The following is an 18,321-nucleotide window of genomic DNA, read 5'->3' as shown; positions in this document are numbered from 1 at the left end:
AAATAGTGGGTTTGCGGTATATCAAGGAGGGATTTTATGTTATTAGGTTAGCAAAAACAAGTGTTAATTCTTGATCACTTACAGTTAATAAAAAGTTGACACCATACTTTGTGTTTTCAGACCCTCTGGGGTCAGAAAATAATTTACAATTTCTATTACCAATATAATTGTAATAGTGAATAATTTGTCCAGGTACTTAAAATACATTTTCATTTAGAATTTGTGTATATAAAATGAGTTATAGAAAATATTAAGGAATAGATGTGAAGAGACATAAAGAACCATATTAACTTAAAATGTTAAGCAAAAATTGCATGCATAAATCTCATTTAATAGACAGGATTTCATCCAAGTGCCCGTGGTTCAGGCCTATGAGCCCAGCTATGTGTAGAGACTGCAATTCAAGGATTGCCTTGGCTGAAAAGCTCTGAGACGTCCTTCTCAACCCATATGTACACACGGTGACGTGTGCCTGTCATCCCAAACTACATGGAAAACTGGAATAAGAAGGATCATTCTTCCAGGGCAGCCAGGGCTATACATCCATGAGACTCCACCTTCAAAGAAGTTATGTGGTACCAGCGTACATCTATATTCCCAGCTACTATAGGAAGCCTAGAGTAAGCAGAGAGAAGTCTATGGGCAGCCAGGGGGGAAGGGAGACACTGCCCTAAAAATAATAAGTGAAAAATAGGGCTGGAGGCATGGCCCAGTGGGAGAGTGTCGACCTAGCATGATGGGTGAGTCCTGAGTTTAAAAAATGATACTGCCAAATATAGTACCACCCTCAATATAATAAAATTTTATTCTTAAATACATATATAGGGCCTAAATTAATTAGCTCTCTGCTCTCAAGCAATGATAATATTACAGACTCTACCTACTAATAAGGCTCTTATGGAAATCAAATTCATTGGTAGAGAGAAAATATTAAACTGTGAAAACTGGGAGGTTGGGAGATGGGGGTAGGAGGAGGCAACTGATGCTTTTGTACTCCTAAACTGACATGTTGAATTGAAACCATTTTGAATAACTCCTTGATAATAAAAAAATTAAAGTGAAAAGTTACTTTTGTCATTTTTACTAAAAAGTCCATTAAACAGTCACTTTACTTATTTGAAACTTGTATTTCTCCAAAAACTGCTGAAGATAATAAAGGAAAGCCAAAATGAAGTTATATAAATACTTTTGATTACAAACTAGGAATCAGAAAAATTCATCTAAAACATTCAGAAACACACATCAAATTAGATTCTAACTGAGTCAGAAAGACTAACTGACACTCTTAATAACATAAAAACCAGCAAACTGGTACATGAGATCTTGGGGGTAGGGTTAAAGAGAGGGAGGTAAAGGAATGAAGAGAGAGGAGGAAGAGCAGGTAGAGAATGAGTCATGAAATTCAATGCCTATTCTACAAAATGAAGAAAATTGAGAGAAGGGCTTGGGTTGGGAGAAATGGGGAAGAAGGATAAAATGGTAGACACTGATCAAGACACATTGTATTCATCAGCAGATGTGTTGAATAGCAACTCCTTTGTACAAATACTTAAAGATAAGAAAAATACAATTTAACAAAGAAGTGCCCTGAGGCTAAAATGAAACAAACAACAAAGCCAAGAATGAGACAGTAAGGAGATGGCATAGGGAAGGAGAGACAGCATGCTGGATTGTTTGTATGAGGAACAGTAGCACAGACTTTTGGACAAATGCCTGATGGCCAAAGAAGCATCTCAAGTTTAGCTTACCATCATCACAAGTGAAATCCTGAATGGCCACATCCTGGATTGGGATTTCTTTGAGGAAGTATGGCTTTTGACAGCGAGGATTTCCGGTTACAATCCTTTTCTTCCTGAGCCACTCTCCCAACCAAGCCAGGTAGCAGTTACAGTTAAAAGGATTGGCCAAGAGGTTTCTAAGCACCATATGCAAACAATGCACAGTTTAGTTCAGGGCTTTATTGGTTACTTTTGAAAACCCTAGGTGACCATCTTTTTCCCACACAATTTCTTTTGGAATGATTCCTTCTTCATCTCTGTATTCCTGTCCCTCTATTCATGCTCAATCTCACGCAACATATGCTATGCATTTTTTTCTAAAATATTTATGTCTGGAACTTGGTAACAATCAATACTTTCACATAAAAGAATTCTTCAAATAATTTCATGCAAAAAATAATGTGAAGGCAGCAATTTAGTGTTTATGTAGTGGATCCTGGGAGATACCTCATTGGGAAATAATTGAAACTTGTCAGAAATCTGACTTACTGTCAAACTTTCCTGCACTGATAATGCAGTAATTTAATATAAAGATGAAGGCTGATTACCTTATATTATTGAGTTTAACCTGACATCACTATTTCATTAATTTGTCACTGCACAATTCCTGTCTCTTATTTGCTCCAGAGAATAGGTTTCCTATCTGAACTGACAGCTGAGTTGATTAAATGCCAGTTATAAAAATGAATTTACTTCTACAAATCTCAATACTTTTGGCATCTCACCACTACAGCACAAACCTATTGACAATCCTATTATTTATAAACATGCCAACTCTAATATGCACAAATTAGTCACTCCATGTAAAATGTCACAGTCTATGTGGAAAAAAGATTAAGTAGTTTACTGATTGATGGCTGCTTTCCTCAGGTTATTTCTTCAATGACTTGAAGTGTGTTAAACAGGCTTTTTATTTTTTACTCTAATTATCTTTATACCCAATGCCACTCCTATTGAGTTAGATTAGTATAGTGTTAAATATAGATAGATAGACAGACAGACAGATAGATAGATTTGATGCCCTCATTACTAGGAAGTTATTAGTTATAACCTTTATCATTTCATGGACTGCTTTTCAGACATTGATATACAAGAGCCCAGAAATACATATTGTTTATAAATACATATTGTTTATAAATACCTTCTGAGTTCTTGACCCACTAGACTCTTTATTTTCAAATTGCCTATATAAAATATCTCTTGGACAGACAACTTTGTCTTCAATATTTCCCCATGAATGTCCACTAGTAAACCATTTCTATTGTTGACTGACTCATCTCATTGTCATTGTCACTGTCATTGTGAATGATCCTCTTGAGTGTAGTTTGCTGGCAATGACCTTGTCAATTCTATTTTTGTGATACTCATCTAAAAATACCTCAATGTGAGAATTCTGGAAAGCTATACCATTTCATTTTTTGCAACACTGTCACATAGTAAATATGTTAACATTTACAAATTAAGTGATATCATTGACCCTATTACTATGAAAAGGATGTACTGAAAAATAATATAATTTTCTAACTTTAATGTAAGAGAGTAAGTTACATTTAAAAAAAAACAAAGGCTAAAATTTAACAAAAAATCCAATAGGTCCATTTATAATACCTAGATCCTTGTTCATGTTTTTATGTAATGTCCAATAATGCATCAGAATGCTATTAATATATATGAAGAATGTAATACATTGGCTAAAGCAAGACATAGGACTGTTTTTCATACTTACAGAGTAGATAAGGAATGGAGTGTGTCAAACGCCCCTGGTGCAATTGTAGTAATTTGATTATCATACAAAGAAAGCAAACGTACAGAACTGAGTCCTATAAAGCTGTCATTCCCAACACAGCTTATGCGATTACTTCTCAACATCCTGAGGGAAAGAAAAGGACATGTATGGAGACAGAGGCTCAGGCAATCCATTTTGCATATCTGAGAATCAAAAGAACAATCCCTCTTTGCAAATACATAGTATTTTCTTTACTATTTTTTAAATGTTCTTCAGCCACCAGGAAATGCTATGTGTTTAGAGAACATACTGTAAGAATGAAATACTTAGAGTTACCAATGATAAAACTCAGTTGCCAAAGGCATAGTGATCCTTCCTGTGTGACTTACAATCTCCTGGTGAGGGGAAAATGTTGGATTTTGATGGTATTTGTGTTTGCATGATTGCGTAATGTCCTAATTCACCTACAGCTGAGTCCTGGAGTCCTTGGAGCTCTGTGATTTGTGTATTCAGGGTACTATGGCATTTGAGGTTGCATAGAAAGGAGGAGAGAAAAGAATCAATAGCTGCTGTAAATGAGGGCAGCTCAGGGACTTGGATATTGAGTCAATGTCAAACAGGGCCTGGCAAGCAAACAAGATGGAGCATCCACAGAGCTTACATAAATTACTTTGTGTATGAAAATCTGTCTACTGTTTCAAGTTCAGGACCTATAAAAGAGGCACACCAGGAAGTTGAAATAGATTTACCTTGAAAACACCCTGATTGATTAGGGTTTTTTTTATTGATATTAATTAATACAATTAACATTGCTGTCCTTTCCCCATCTTTGCTAACGTACTGGCTCACTTCGAAATTCTCTACTATCCTGTTGATTTGTGTGGCAAAAGCTCTCTCCAAATCCCACCTACAAACACATAGCTGCCTTAAATCTGATTGAGAATACCTGAAATTAAATGTATTAATTTTTTCCCTTAAACGTGAGCTAATTATTCTGCTAGAATACTGCATGATATAAAAGAGTGAATGAAATGAATAAAAGTGTTGCCTTGAATTTTAGAATGCCGGAAAAGAGATAAGAGATAAAAATGTTTGCATCCTGCTAAATCATAGATAGGAAGAAAGGATGGTTTCCTGTATCAAGTCATCATTTCATGTTAAGAAACAAATACAAAATGTGAAATACCCTTCCTTATCAGCTCTTTCCTTGCTCATAAATAATAAAGAACACTTGATCTTAATCTGGTTAGAGTCATGGATCCCTAGGAAGTCTTGAAGAAAACTTTACTCTCTGTTGCTAGAAAAAAATCCATAAGGATACAAGTACACCAAGATTACCCTGAAATCTCAAGGGATGAAAGAAACTTGTTGAAGTATGCAAATGTCTTAGTAAGGGGGTGATTCACCCTAAGGGAAATTATACTCTGCTGATCAAACCTATAGTGCGCCAACCCCAAAAGTCCCATATGAATTTTATAAATATATAATATAGATAGATAGATAAGACCAGCTAGATATATACATATAGATATGGATAAGTTTAGCTAAACCTACTCTATAACTTGAAATACCCTGTGTCTGGGTCTCAGTTGCTCAGCTTTGCTTGTGATGGTACAACTGGATTCAAGAGAGAGCCAGTAGGGGTGGGGGGAGGGACACTTGTGGGTTTCTCCCTATTGTATTACCCAGGGCTCCCTGCCTCTTGATTACAAATAGTTTCTTCCTTGTCCTCCAAAAGCTTCCAGATTTTTATTTTTCTCTCTACTATATTTTTTATTGTGAAAATACTGTACAGAGGGGTTACAATTACATGGGCAAGATAATGAGTACATTTCTTATCAAGCATTGTAGCCTCCTCCTTTGTTTCCCCTTCCCATCCCTTCCCAGCCTCCCCCACCCCCCCACCCAATCCTCTCTCCCCAACACCAAAGTTGTAAAGTTCATTTTCAACATGACAACGTGTACTTCTCATTGTTGCAACGGGTCCACCTGTATCCTTATTTAAACGACTTGTTTTTCCCCTTCCCCTCCACAAATTATACCGACATCAAATACAGTGAAAGCAGGGGTTATACTGTGGGGGAGGGACATACAAAGCAACTAAGAAATAATCTTATAAATGCGTTAGAAACAAATGCATGAAAGAAAAAAAACATTTAAATACATATCTTAGGGTTCATTTAAAGTCACTATTTTTTCAAACATGATTCTGTACAATTAAAGTATAAACAATTAAAAATATATATTTACTGAAGAGAATTCAAGTAATAAAAAGATGTCACTTATTATCAATTTAATTCTTGGCTATTTTTTTCAAATCTTTTTTGCATTTTTTGTAGCAAGGCATTAGTGGCTCTGTAATCCTAGCTACTCAGGAGGCTCAGATCTGAAGATTGTGGATCAAAGCCAGCCAGGGCAGGAAAGTCTATGAGACTCTCATCTCCAATGAACCACCCCAAACTGGAAATGAAGCTGTAGCTCAATGTGGACAAGCACTAGCCTTGAGCAAAAGGGCTCTGGAACAGCACCCAGGCTATTGGTTCAAAGCGCATGACTGAACAAAAACAAACAAACAAACATAAAAACCTTTTTATTTTTTTGCTGCTGCAGTCTTGGACTTGAACTCAGGGCCTGGGCCCCATGTTTTTGCTCAAAGCTGTTGTTTTACCACTGGAAAGACAGCTCCACTTTCATCTTTTGATGTTTGATTGGAGACAAGAGTCTCAAGGACGTTTTTTTGTTTGGGTAGGCTTCACACATCTATTCTCAGGTCTCAGACTCTTGAGCAGTTATGATTACAGGTGTGGACCACCAGTGCCTGGCTATAAAACCTTCTGGAGACCTAAAGATTTTCTTTGTCCCACCTTCTCCACCTCTGAACAAGTAGGCACAATTCTTAGAATATTTTCCTTACAACAGAGAGTTAAATATTGACTACCAAGAAGTATCTCATTTTTCACAAAACCTGGCAGGAACAGCACAGTGCAGTCTCCAGATAAATAGAGAAATTGTGTTGCAATTGTTGGTGTACACTCTAAAATTTGAGTCCTTAGATCAAGATGGGATATAAGGTAGATATGACTGAGGAAAAGGAAAGAAGATGAACATTTAGAGGGACACCGTATCTATACAAAACAAGAACAATTTATTTTGATCAGGGGTTAGTAATGGTCGGAGTGGATTTCTTGACCATTTGTTAGCAGCATAATTACAGCAGAAATACTGGATTTAAGAGACTTTGTCTTTAAAGAAGGTTGGTATATTTGTGCCTCTATGTGTGTATGTGTGTGTGTGTGTGTGTGTGTGTTAGAGAGAGAGAGAGAGAGAGAGAGAAAGAGAGAAAGAGACAGACAGACAGACAGACAGACAGCTATTCTAAGATAAAGAGAACAAGAGGCAGAGACTGAGTCAGTCAGAGACTGTTTGTAGGTAGCACAAACAGTCTTCCATCCTGCCAGAATTGCATTGAACCACAACGTCCAATCTGTTAGTAGTAGTACAAGGTAAATCAGAGTACTTACAAAGTTTTGAGGCTTTCCAATCCTTTGAACATCTTATACCGAACATTTTCCAAACGGTTACTAGTGAAAAGTATTTCATTTACCCCAGATGCTCCTTCAAATGCTCCCTCCTCAATATCTGTGATTTTATTGTTGCTAAAATTGCTAAATAAAAATTATAGAAACAAAAGCTCATAAGTGATTCCACTCTAACAAAGACATCAGGATCATTTGCTTGTTCTGAACAAATCACAACCTTTTTATTACCCAGTATTTCATTACACTGTACTGCAAGAGTTCTTTCTGTTCCTTGAAGCTAAAAGGTCAGTAATACTAAGACAGAATGTACCATCTCAGAATGTCGCAAAATGTTCTACAAGGGTCTCCTACAGTACAAAATTCTGGAGGGTTACATATAGCTTTTACTTGCTCCATAAGACTTAATAAGGAATTATTGGAAGACATTTCTCTGATTACAATGGTTGATTAATTAATGGTACAAAGAAGATATCTCAGTAGTAGGGTCGTGAGAAGAATAGACTAGGATGTGTCAATGCTTAGAAAACATCAGATGTCCATATGGCTAGTGGTTTATTTCCAGTTAAACTTTTTATGTAATAATATTTTGAAACAGACAACTCTTAGCACTATATATAAAACTTTCAACTAATATATACTGCTTGTCCAAAGAGTAACAAGGTCCCCATTAAGGTAACAACTCTGCCGAGGCTCTTTGTTTTTCTTCCTTCCTTGCTCACTAAAGACCACTGGTGGCTCCCCAAAGAAGATAATTTTTATTGATCTTTCATTTATTCCTCTCTCAATATTGCTCAAAGCAGCTGTCCAAAAATTACTGTATTCAAAAGTATAATACAGCTAAAAAGAATCAGTATGTAGCACCCAAAAGGAAGACAGCTAAGAAATCAGAAAATGCTGAGGAGATAGCATATTAGAGTGAGATGGTTCAGCTGGCTAGGCCACTGAAAGTCTGGCTGACTGAGGTCCATGCACCTGTCAGCTCATGGGGAGGTAAGGCTCCTTCTTATCTAAAGAGGCTCCCTGTCCCTGCATGGTGGCCTTTGTCCTGTCCCCCTTCCCTCCTGCTCAGGGGTATGTAATGCTGACGGAGTATTGTTGAAACTGCTGAGTTTATGAACTTATCTTAAAATATGAGTTGTGGACATGTAGGAACACAGATGAGCTATCAAGCTCTAGTTTACCAGCCATTAATTCTAATGAAAGTTTAATGAAGCAAAAAGACAAACAGTTGGCATGAATGTGCTTCAAGAAAATAACAACGTGATTTGGGGAATAGTCAAGGAAGTTACACAACAGCTCAGAGCCCATTTTCCATGTGCTGGGATGTCTGGCTTCATGCTGTGGTCACAGCCAAACAGCTGTCTGCATCAGAGCAACAGACAAAGGCTTTGATTGGCATCATTTGAACATGTGGGGGAAATATTTAAAATCAGATTTCCTGCTTTATTTAATATTTTCTAAAAAAATGAATTATCACTCACCTGAAAGGCATAGGGAAAAGACAACAAAACACTACAGCTATTGAAAACCACCACTCTGAACCACTTACATTTTACGTAATTGAGGAAGTTTCTTAAAGATTCCTGTGGCTTCCAACACTGTGAATTCATTGTTATTGAGACGCCTAGGGAAACAAGACTGCAGGTTACATGATCAGTGACAGGGGAGGAGTTTCATTTTTTCTTATCAGAATAAATGATACCCTTATTTAATGACAATAACTAAAATAAGACGATATAGTGCAATTAACACAGAGATCTATGGGAAGTATTTTCCCACTGCAGTCAAATTTTAGTCATCAAGTGGTCTTATAAGCGTTCTTTCATATTAAGATTCAGGCAGTCAGAAGAAAAAAAAGCATCAAAACCATTTCTACCTCAGTAATGTCTAGAACATTCTCACCAACTCTTTTCCACTAGTGCCTCTCCTTTGAAGAACACCATCTGGTAATTTGTAGCATTTACAGTGGTCTATACACACACTGCTAAGACATTCTGTGTTTTCCTTCTATGTTTAGGACACTAGCACTATATAAATAAGAGTCAATACATGGAATCCTTAGTTGGTTCCAGAATTAACCAATAATTCCACATTCACACTTTTTTTTCACATCTAGTACATGTTAGGTTCAGGATCAATGTGAGGCTTGTAAACATAAATTACATCACAGTTGCCTTTTGTTTTCCTTGTTTTGCTGTCTGCTAGTGAGGAAAACAAAACCTGACACTTTGCCCTTGGCTGCAGGTCCATTGCTGAATCTTTCTGTGAGTCAGTGAAGTGGTAACATGGATCAAAAAGGACTCCTTTGATTAGATTCAAAAACTTAACTAAGATGTAAAATGTAGACACTAAACTATATCCAATTTCACTTATCTCTGTAAGGAATATATACATTACGTTTAAACTAAGTTCTTAGAAGTGGGTTTGTGTGTAGATGACACCCAGAGTAAGTTCAAAAACTCAAATACTCATTAAGTGTAAACTGAATCAACTAATTGTTCCTTCTACAGAGACAAGCTACTTTCAGGGCGATGTATATACATCAAGATAAATGCACATACTCGGAATAAAAGTGGCAAAACAAAAATTATTATTCTTTCAAAAATTATTATTCTTTGATATTTTAGTCCCTTTCTAAGCCTGATGAGCAATTTCTAGAATGAACTTACAGCTCTGCAGTGTACTGGGGAATGTGGTCTGGGATTTTGTTGAGTTTCTGGTTGGAGCAATCTACTGTGGTCCCTTCACAACGGCACTTTTCGGGACAAGCCAAATCTGCGAAGCAGTCTCCACTTAATTTTGATCGGTAATCTTCTGTACCTACGGAGGATTCAAACCAAAAATAAAGAGAGAGATACTGAGTCAAAAAGTCAGAATATTTGTTAACTTGTAGGCAGAAAAAGAGTAAGCAGGGAGACAACTTAGGGAATTTTGGTCAGGAGAGGGTTACAAGAAAGGCTTGGAATTTTCTGGAAAAAAAAGAGTGACCAGATTCACATGACAGGAAAAACATTAATAAAGTTGAGCTTTTCACAGCCGTACTTTCTGCTGATCCAGTTCTGAGCCATTCCAGACTATTTCAACAACTTAAGCACACAATGGCTATGTATTGTTAACAAAGAAAAGAAAAGACAACAACGTTCATATTTTTTTCTGAGTCAAAAATTGAAAATATCTCCAGTGATCAACATTGTCCTGTGTTATATCATTAACAAATGAGGGCTTTCAAGGCAAATACATGTCCTCAGGTTTGTTTGTTTTATAATTTTCTGTGCATTTTTTATTGTTCTAGCCCTGTCGCATAATCTTCAGAAGTACCTAGAGCCCTCTTTGGGTTTTTTGATATTTTTTTTTGGTTTGTTTGTTTGCCATTTAGATTTTATGCAAAGAGACAAGTAAATCCCGAATGGAGCCTCAGCAGCGTGTTATGCTGTAGAAAGCTGCGTGACGTTCCATGGTGCTTGACGGAACCATGTTTTACTCATACCTCGCAACCACATGGTTAAATCAAGCACAACAGAAAATCTCGCTACGTTATCACTACACCAACCACTAGGCCAGAGGTCAGACCAAGAGGAGAGATGAAGGGAAGCAGGAGAACAAAGCTATACAGACGTTTCTGGAAACGTAATAATACTGTTTACATGACATGCATTCTTCCTGCAGAATGTGTATGACCATAGTAAGAGTATTACTACCGGAGAGTTCCTGGAAACACAAAGAAGGGGCTAAGACTCAAAGGTGCCTCTCCAATGTTCCTCAGAACTGCGCAAGGTAGACCGTAGCTTTCAGGAGCAAGGAGTGGAAGGTAAAAGCTACAAGGACAACAGGAAAGCTCAGAAGATTTGTGGTTTACTTCTAAGAGAGGGGAGGAAAAGGCGCAAAAGACTGAGACAAGAAGGTACATCAGGGATTGAAAAGGGAAGATATCATGTTTCAGATCAGACACATTTACTTACAGCCCAAGTGGTGAATTCCTGCAAAAAATAAAAATCACCAAAGAAGGAAAGAAAGACAAGAGCAACCCCAATTAAGGTTAATAGACACATATCTCAAACTATACTTTTGTCTTTTTTTTTAAGCTTGTCAATTGTAGGGGAACAGCATGGGAGGATGGATTTGTCACGCTTTGTATAATTTGTAATTTTTGGAAGCATACTGGCTTCACGGGAAAAGCAATGGCATAAAAGATGCAAAGAACGTCAAATTCTTGTCAATTTCCTTCAAAAGTTGGACTCTCTGCAAGATGTATCACTAGTATTTAGAATGCTGTATAGAATAGAAATTGGCAAGTACATACCTAAAAATGAATGGAAAACCAACCAATCGTAGGGATCCTTAAGGGGTATAGTTAAAAAGTCCATTGAAGTAGAAGCCTAGAGAATCATTCTGTGTCCTGGGTATTTTAATCATCATTTTGAATAAAGTAAATAATAAAAAGTATATTCAAATAGAGTAGTTGGAATGATTTGATAATAATGAGATACATGAAATGCTACAATTTAGGGATTTAAGTCATGTTGATATGCTATTCCAAACTTGGAAAATGGCTTTTCTTCAATTTGATAAAGACTATCACATGATTTTCCAATTTGTAATTATGCAACAAAATAATACATTTCAAATATTACCAATGAAGGCCAATCAACTGTTCAACTTGTTACATGTTAGTCAAATGAACATAAAATATAAAATATTCCTTGATCAATTCAGAATAAGTACTATACCTAAATATGCAAATCATATCTCAATTATACTTCAATAATTACAAGCAATAAATATCTCCTTAAAATAGCCATCAAACCCAAAGTTTTTTTTTTTTTTTTTTGGGTCCAGTCGTGGGGCCTGAACTGTGGGCCTGGGCGCTGTCCCTCAGCTCTTCAGCTCAAGGCTAGCACTCTACTGCTTGAGGCACAGCGCCACTTCTGGCTTTTTTCTTTTTGCTTATGTGGTTCTGAGGAATCGAACCCAGGGCCTCAGGCATGCAAGGCAAGCGCTCTACCACTGAGCCACCTTCCCAGCCCAAACCCAAAGTTTTTATAAGAAAGTAAAGATGATTTTGTAGCCTGACACTGTAGAAATGTCATTTTGTTTACAGCTTTTATAACACATTGTAGTCTAAAATATATGCAGGAAGATGATAAATGTTGCCAATCAATACTTAACATAATATTTTTAACATAATGATTTAAAACAAGTCAGGAGACATTTTACACAATTGGCAGGCAAGAGAAATAACTGATAGAATGCAGTGTAAAGAGCTAGCTCTCGGACCATCAGTCTTTAGTGTGCTGAACTGAAATGAGGTCATAAAACAACACAATTACTTTTCTTAGAAGCATTTAATCCATCTGCCTAAATAATTCAAGGCATTTAGTACCATGATCTTCTAAGGTTTTCCTGATGGACACCAATATTCTAATTGTGGATTCATATTCTCAGTCCATACAGGCAAGATTGCAAAGTCACAGATAAATAAGGAACAAGTGCAGTTAAATCAGCACAAGGCTTCTTTATTTTTATTTTTTATGTTTTTGTATAAAAAGGTAAACCAATAGGAGTCAAAATGCTTTCTTTAATGTGAAAGACTTAAAAAATATCATTCTCCTGTTGAACATTGAGGTCTGCATGTTTATAACTGATTTCATGGAGAGCTAGCTCTTTGACATCAGAAAGGCTTCTGTCTTTAAAACTAGCTCAGTAAGCTATATTTTAAAAACAGGCTGAAAGATCTGATATATAATGTAGAGAGGAAAATGATTTAAGTAGAGAGCCATAGGTTCAAATATTTTTAGCTACTGTGAGGAATTGTAGATAATATGCCAAAGTAAAAAGGAGAGGGGAAAAATGTGGGAGTTTAATCATAATGTTGAACATCAGAAGCTGCATGCAAAGCTCAGGTATTCAGGAAGACACTACAGGTGATCTATGCATAAGTCACTCTATCTATAGAGTATTCAGTGTTCTTTCGAAAGCATGCATATCCAAGGTTTAGAAGCCATATTTCATAAGGCTAGGAAAGGGTGTTGCTGTTAGTCCTACCACCGAGCAAAACCTACCTGGAATGAAATACTGTTCTTTAGCTAAATAAAAAAAAAAAAAAGAGAAAAAAATAGAAGATGCACCTGAATGTCAGCAAGCAGAGATATGAGTTATATTAGATTAAGAATGGACTACAGTTACCATAGGTAAGTGAAAAATGCATATTCACTAACATTTAATAATGTACAGTGAATAATAAATGCATCTATTATCATGAACAATATAGACAGCCTGGTTCTGATATTAGCTTTTTAGTATGAATTAATTGCCCGACGTAAAATAGCTTGTAACAGTTAAGTAGCAAACTACCAAAAAAAAACCTCATAAAACAAAACAAAAAAAAAACAGAACAAAAAAACCCCCACAACATAGATGATACATTAAGTGATCAGAACACAGATAAAAGACTGTCTCAAAACAAGTATGGTTAATATCCAGTCTTGTACATAATAGCAATACTGTTGAATTTATATTTAGCTCTGTATCCAATGTAACATTCAAAGTTGGGTTTGGGGAATTAAAATAAAAAAACAACAACAACAAACAAACGTGTGTCTCCGCCGTGCTATTCAAAAGAAGAGAATGTAAAGTGACCAAAGTACAATTAGAGGATTGAGGAGAGTTTCCTCCTATTTCTGGGCCTGACCGAGTCTCAGGACTCTGAAGAAACGAAAACATGACTGATTATTTGAAGCCGGTCAAAAGAGAATAATAATACAGCACACACGAGTCTTCACATATTTTTAAAGGCATTTCAAGTGCACTAACAGGCCCTGACTACCTATAAACCCTATGAATGTCGTATAACAGCTTCCTGGCACCATTGCCACTTGACTCATTAGGCTACTGAGGCGCTGGCTAGGAGACAAGGGAGGGTGTGCCTGCATTTCTCCTGCTTTATTTCTTCATGGGCAAGAAAGGGGTGCTACAAGGTCTGGTCATCAGGCTTATAGGCTAAATCTCGGGGTGACCGACTTGCTTTTTTTGGGGGGGGTCCCCAGGGAAATGTCTGAGGAAGTTAGAAATTACCTGAACAACGGAATTTCTTGCTTTTGATCTGTCCGATTCTTTTGTTTGCCAAGCGACGGGGGCTGGTGCAGCGGGCACCACTGGTCTCAATGGGGTTGGTATGGAGATAATCCGCCAGCCACTTCAGATGGCAGTCACAAATAAAGGGGTTCTGCGCCAGATGCCTTGTAACAGACAGAAACAGCTTGATATGGAACTTGCGTGGGCCTCAACTCCCACGTTCAGAGTAAAACAAAACAAAACAAAAAGTCAAGGCTTGTCACATTTGGTCTGGATTTTCCTATACATACATCGTTTGGATAGCCCGCAGAGCTGAAAAGGTGCCTTTGGCAATGGTCTGCAGCTTGTTGTCGTACAGGGAGAGCAGGTTCAGGTTGTGCAGATCCTGAAAAGCATCTACGCGGAGGCAGTTTATCTTGTTGGCATTCAGTAATCTGCGTGATCAGATAGTTGTACAAGGTCAACATGGCACCCGCTCTAGCGTGGCTGTAAGCTTTTCCACTTCTTCAGGCAATGTGGCCAAGAAACACATTTGTTTCCATCTCAACAATGACATGCTACCAGAAATACTAATCTTAGATTTGAGGTTTACCTGAGTAAACCAAACAGGCAAGAGCAAATGAATCTCCATCTGTGATATTTATTCACCTATCCAATGAAATTGACTAAATATATGTTAAGGAGGCTGTAGACGGAAATAATAGACAACACTAGGTGAAACTCAGCCTCTAGAGTTGAAGATGCTTAGCACATTGAAAACCTCTCCGATCACTCACTGGGAAAATTCAGTCTGTTTTCAGCCCCAGTGATTATTCCAAAGCACACACATCAGCTCAAGTTACTCTTAGTCAGTTTACAATCACCAACCCTACAGTGCTCAACAGGACAGGTTACCCACTCCTGAGAACTTAGCACATTTCATTTTCTCCTCCTAGCTCCTGTGGTCAGCTACACAGGTCTTTTGTTCTTTTTTTTAAATCCTCTCATCCAACATTCTGCTCCCAGATAATCTGCCTGGCTAGCTAGTCCCTTTGCTTTGATCTGCTCAAATGTTTCCTCTTTCCAGCTTCCCTGACCACTCTCTTTCATGTTTGTATTTTTGATCCTTCCCAATTTCTAGCTCTCTCATTTCTTCATATTTAATGTGCTTTTTCTATTTTCTTTTTCTTTCCTTTTTAATCTTCCCTTCCTTCTTTTCCTCCCTCCTTCTCTTCCATTTCCTTCTCTTCTTTTCCTTTCCTTTCATTGTCTTTTATTTCCTTCCTTCCTTCTCCTTTCTTCCTTCCTTTTGAATTTTTTTGCCATTGAAGATTAGGCCCAACATTTCCTATACACTGGGCAAGTACGCTATCACATGAACCATGCCGCTCCACCCTGCTCCTTTAAGCCTCGGCCTCACTGACATCCAAGTTGCTAGGAATCCAGATGTATGCCACATCTAGCTTCTGCTTTCTAAAGTGCACATTCTCTTTTGTTACACAGAATTTATTACATTAAGCCTGGATGCCACAAGGGCAGATGTTACACGAATTCATAATGATATACACTTAATGTTCATATGCTAACGACAGTGTAGAGAAAGGTATTTTGGGTCCATGTCAAAGTGTTGTAATTTCAAGCAAACAGCCACAACCAATGTTAAGTTTACTTGGGTAATCTTGCCCCTTTTACTTAGTTGCATCATTTGGGGTTGAATTGTCAGAAGCCTCCATCAAAATAGAAAAGGTAAACTAATAAAATATAATATTGGGTATAGTAGATCCTCAACAGATCTGAAGCAAACAGATACTTACAGCAGCTGTAAGGAAAATAGTCCTTCAAATAAACTCTTGGGGAGTTCTGTGATTTTATTTCCATAGAGGACACTGAAATACATTAAAATAAAAAAATCAGCTATCAAACAAGCATAACAAATTCATCTAATATGAATGTACTCAAGAATAGAGCAGGTAAGTTGAACCTTGACACATTGTAACAGGTAAAATTGAATAAAAGTCTCTGGTTATATTATAGATCATATGTAGGTTTCTATATAAACTATGAAAGACAAAGAAAAAGATTAATCTCAATTCATATAACAACTTAATTGCCCTTTCATAATCTTTCCCATTAAATCATATGCTTTCCTATACACCTGTGCAAATACACACATATACATATGTAAATAATTCACAGGCAATGAGACCACAGCATATGCACACTAAATATAGAATCCCTCACTTATTTTAAAGACAATTTCTGGCCTCATTGTATTGGTCATATAAAGATAGGACTTTTATTTTAAACATACAATATATATTTTTGAGAATTATAAGATCTGTTTAGGAGAGTGATCATGAATATAGATTTATGAGTTTTGAAATAATAACCCGGGGGGGGGGAGGGCAGGGATGGTAAGTGGAAACAAAGGAGGAGCACATTTCTTAATGAGAAATGTGCTCATTACCTTGCTCATGTAATTGTAATGGTATTTTCACAATAAAAAATGTATTAATATAAAAAAGGAATATATAACCCCCAAGAAGTATAAACCTGAATGAGTTCTCACAGTATGCAATAAAGTGGAGACATTAAATGCATCAAGGAGGTAGCGGATCTTTCCCAACATTGAATTGACAAATAAAAGATGATCAATTAGCAAAGAAATAAAGTAAGGACTAAATCAAACAAAAGGAATGAATAGGCAATAGAAAGAGCAAAGGAGTGGAATGGAAAGGTTGACTTACACCAGTCACTTGTAAAAGGCACACAACACAATGTCTTATCTACTTATAGTCTTTCAAGGTGAGCATAAGAGCTATGTGTCAAAGAAGGCAGAATAATATTTTGTGAGAACATTTTTGTTAGTGTATTTCAACAACAGTCATAAAATGTTTATCTAAATTTTAACTTGACTCCATTTTGCACTCTATTTTAGGAGCTCAATTTTTTAAAAAGAATAATATACCATACAATATTTACGTATAAAATATCAGTCACAGCAAAATTTGTAACAACAAAAAATTAACCACGCACGAAATGCCTCCAATGTAAAAATAAGAATTTGTTAATATGTTTTCCTTCAATAAGATTCAAACTTTCAAGGATATTTAGTGATGTGAAGGTGTTTGTGCTATAACATTAATTTTTTAAATTAACAAGTAGTGCTTTACAGCACTGTATTACAAGATTATATCAATTGGAAAATATGTAACCATACAAGCAGAACAAAAGTGTTGTACCATGTAGAAGTGTTACAAATTTCGGTTTATATACCTTCTTGTATTTTTGTAGCTTCTACAATAAACATATATTATTTCACAAGGTAAAAAGATATTCTTTTGGAAGAAAAATAAAAGCATGCCATGATATATGCAGGAAAAAGCTGAAATAACAATCTAAATAATTAATATGTTTGGCAGCTGTACATTATTTCTGTGTGGAAAGGAAGAAAATAACATATAAGGTAGATGAATAGAGGGAGGGAGATGCTATTCCCCTTTTAAGATGTCAGAGTGAGGTGCGATGGATGACAATAAATGAAGAAAACTCTCAAGGGAATAAGTAAAGCTGGGTGCTACATGGTGTGAAGAGACAGCCCATTTGTTCAGAAACCAGTATTGGGGCTGTAAAGTACAACATAAATTTCATTTGTATAGGACATAGATTTTCCTTTAGAAAGGCAAATGAATTACGGAAAGAAAACGATTTTTTAAAATTCAAAGAACAAAAGGGAAAGTTCTGTATGTCAGGGGTAAAGTGGGCAAAATTAAGTAAAAGTAAAATGTATCAATGTATTCTCTGAGGTCAAGAATAAGAGAGGAGAGGACAGTAGGGGACAGAAGGGAGTAGATTAATTTGGCAGTGACTCAGGATTTTCAGTTCAATACCTTTTGATTAATTTATTCAACAACTGCTATTATATAGCTATCTGTGCCAGCCACAAACCCTCTCGTACCAGAAGATGCTATAATGCCACAGTACTTTTAATTTTGCTAATATCAAGGAAAGGCTCTGACTTAAGAAGGGAAAACAGTGAACACTGCAGAAAATGCTAAGTATTAAAATGTGTTGGTTTCTTAAGAGAATGTGAAATATAAAAATGCTGCTACTGTCTCAGTGAGAAAAAGAGTCTGGAGGATGAAATGGTTCAATAGATGCATTTTGAAAGCTACATTGCTAATAAAGATTTGTCTTACATTAATTATACCAAACAATAATAAATGGA

General features: G+C 36.5%; 1 protein-coding gene across 1 annotated transcript in view; it reads right to left on the bottom strand.

Moving 5' to 3' along the window:
• The window catches only part of Slit2 (slit homolog 2 (Drosophila)), a 107,677-nt gene that overhangs the window by 61,418 nt on the left and 27,938 nt on the right, over positions 1 to 18,321 (bottom strand). The window contains exons 7-14 of the mRNA XM_013009108.1: positions 15,908 to 15,979; positions 14,405 to 14,548; positions 14,115 to 14,278; positions 9,713 to 9,863; positions 8,593 to 8,667; positions 7,026 to 7,169; positions 3,505 to 3,648; positions 1,749 to 1,915 (exon numbers count right to left, since the gene is read on the bottom strand). Coding sequence (XP_012864562.1) covers positions 1,749 to 1,915; positions 3,505 to 3,648; positions 7,026 to 7,169; positions 8,593 to 8,667; positions 9,713 to 9,863; positions 14,115 to 14,278; positions 14,405 to 14,548; positions 15,908 to 15,979 — 1,061 coding nt within the window. The remainder of the gene's footprint in view (positions 1 to 1,748; positions 1,916 to 3,504; positions 3,649 to 7,025; positions 7,170 to 8,592; positions 8,668 to 9,712; positions 9,864 to 14,114; positions 14,279 to 14,404; positions 14,549 to 15,907; positions 15,980 to 18,321) is intronic.

The sequence above is a fragment of the Dipodomys ordii genome, unplaced genomic scaffold (genome assembly GCF_000151885.1).
Source record: "Dipodomys ordii isolate 6190 unplaced genomic scaffold, Dord_2.0 Scaffold8, whole genome shotgun sequence".
Lineage (NCBI taxonomy): Eukaryota > Metazoa > Chordata > Mammalia > Rodentia > Heteromyidae > Dipodomys > Dipodomys ordii.
Note: the sequence above shows the minus strand (reverse complement) of the source record. Positions and strands in the feature narration are given on the sequence as shown.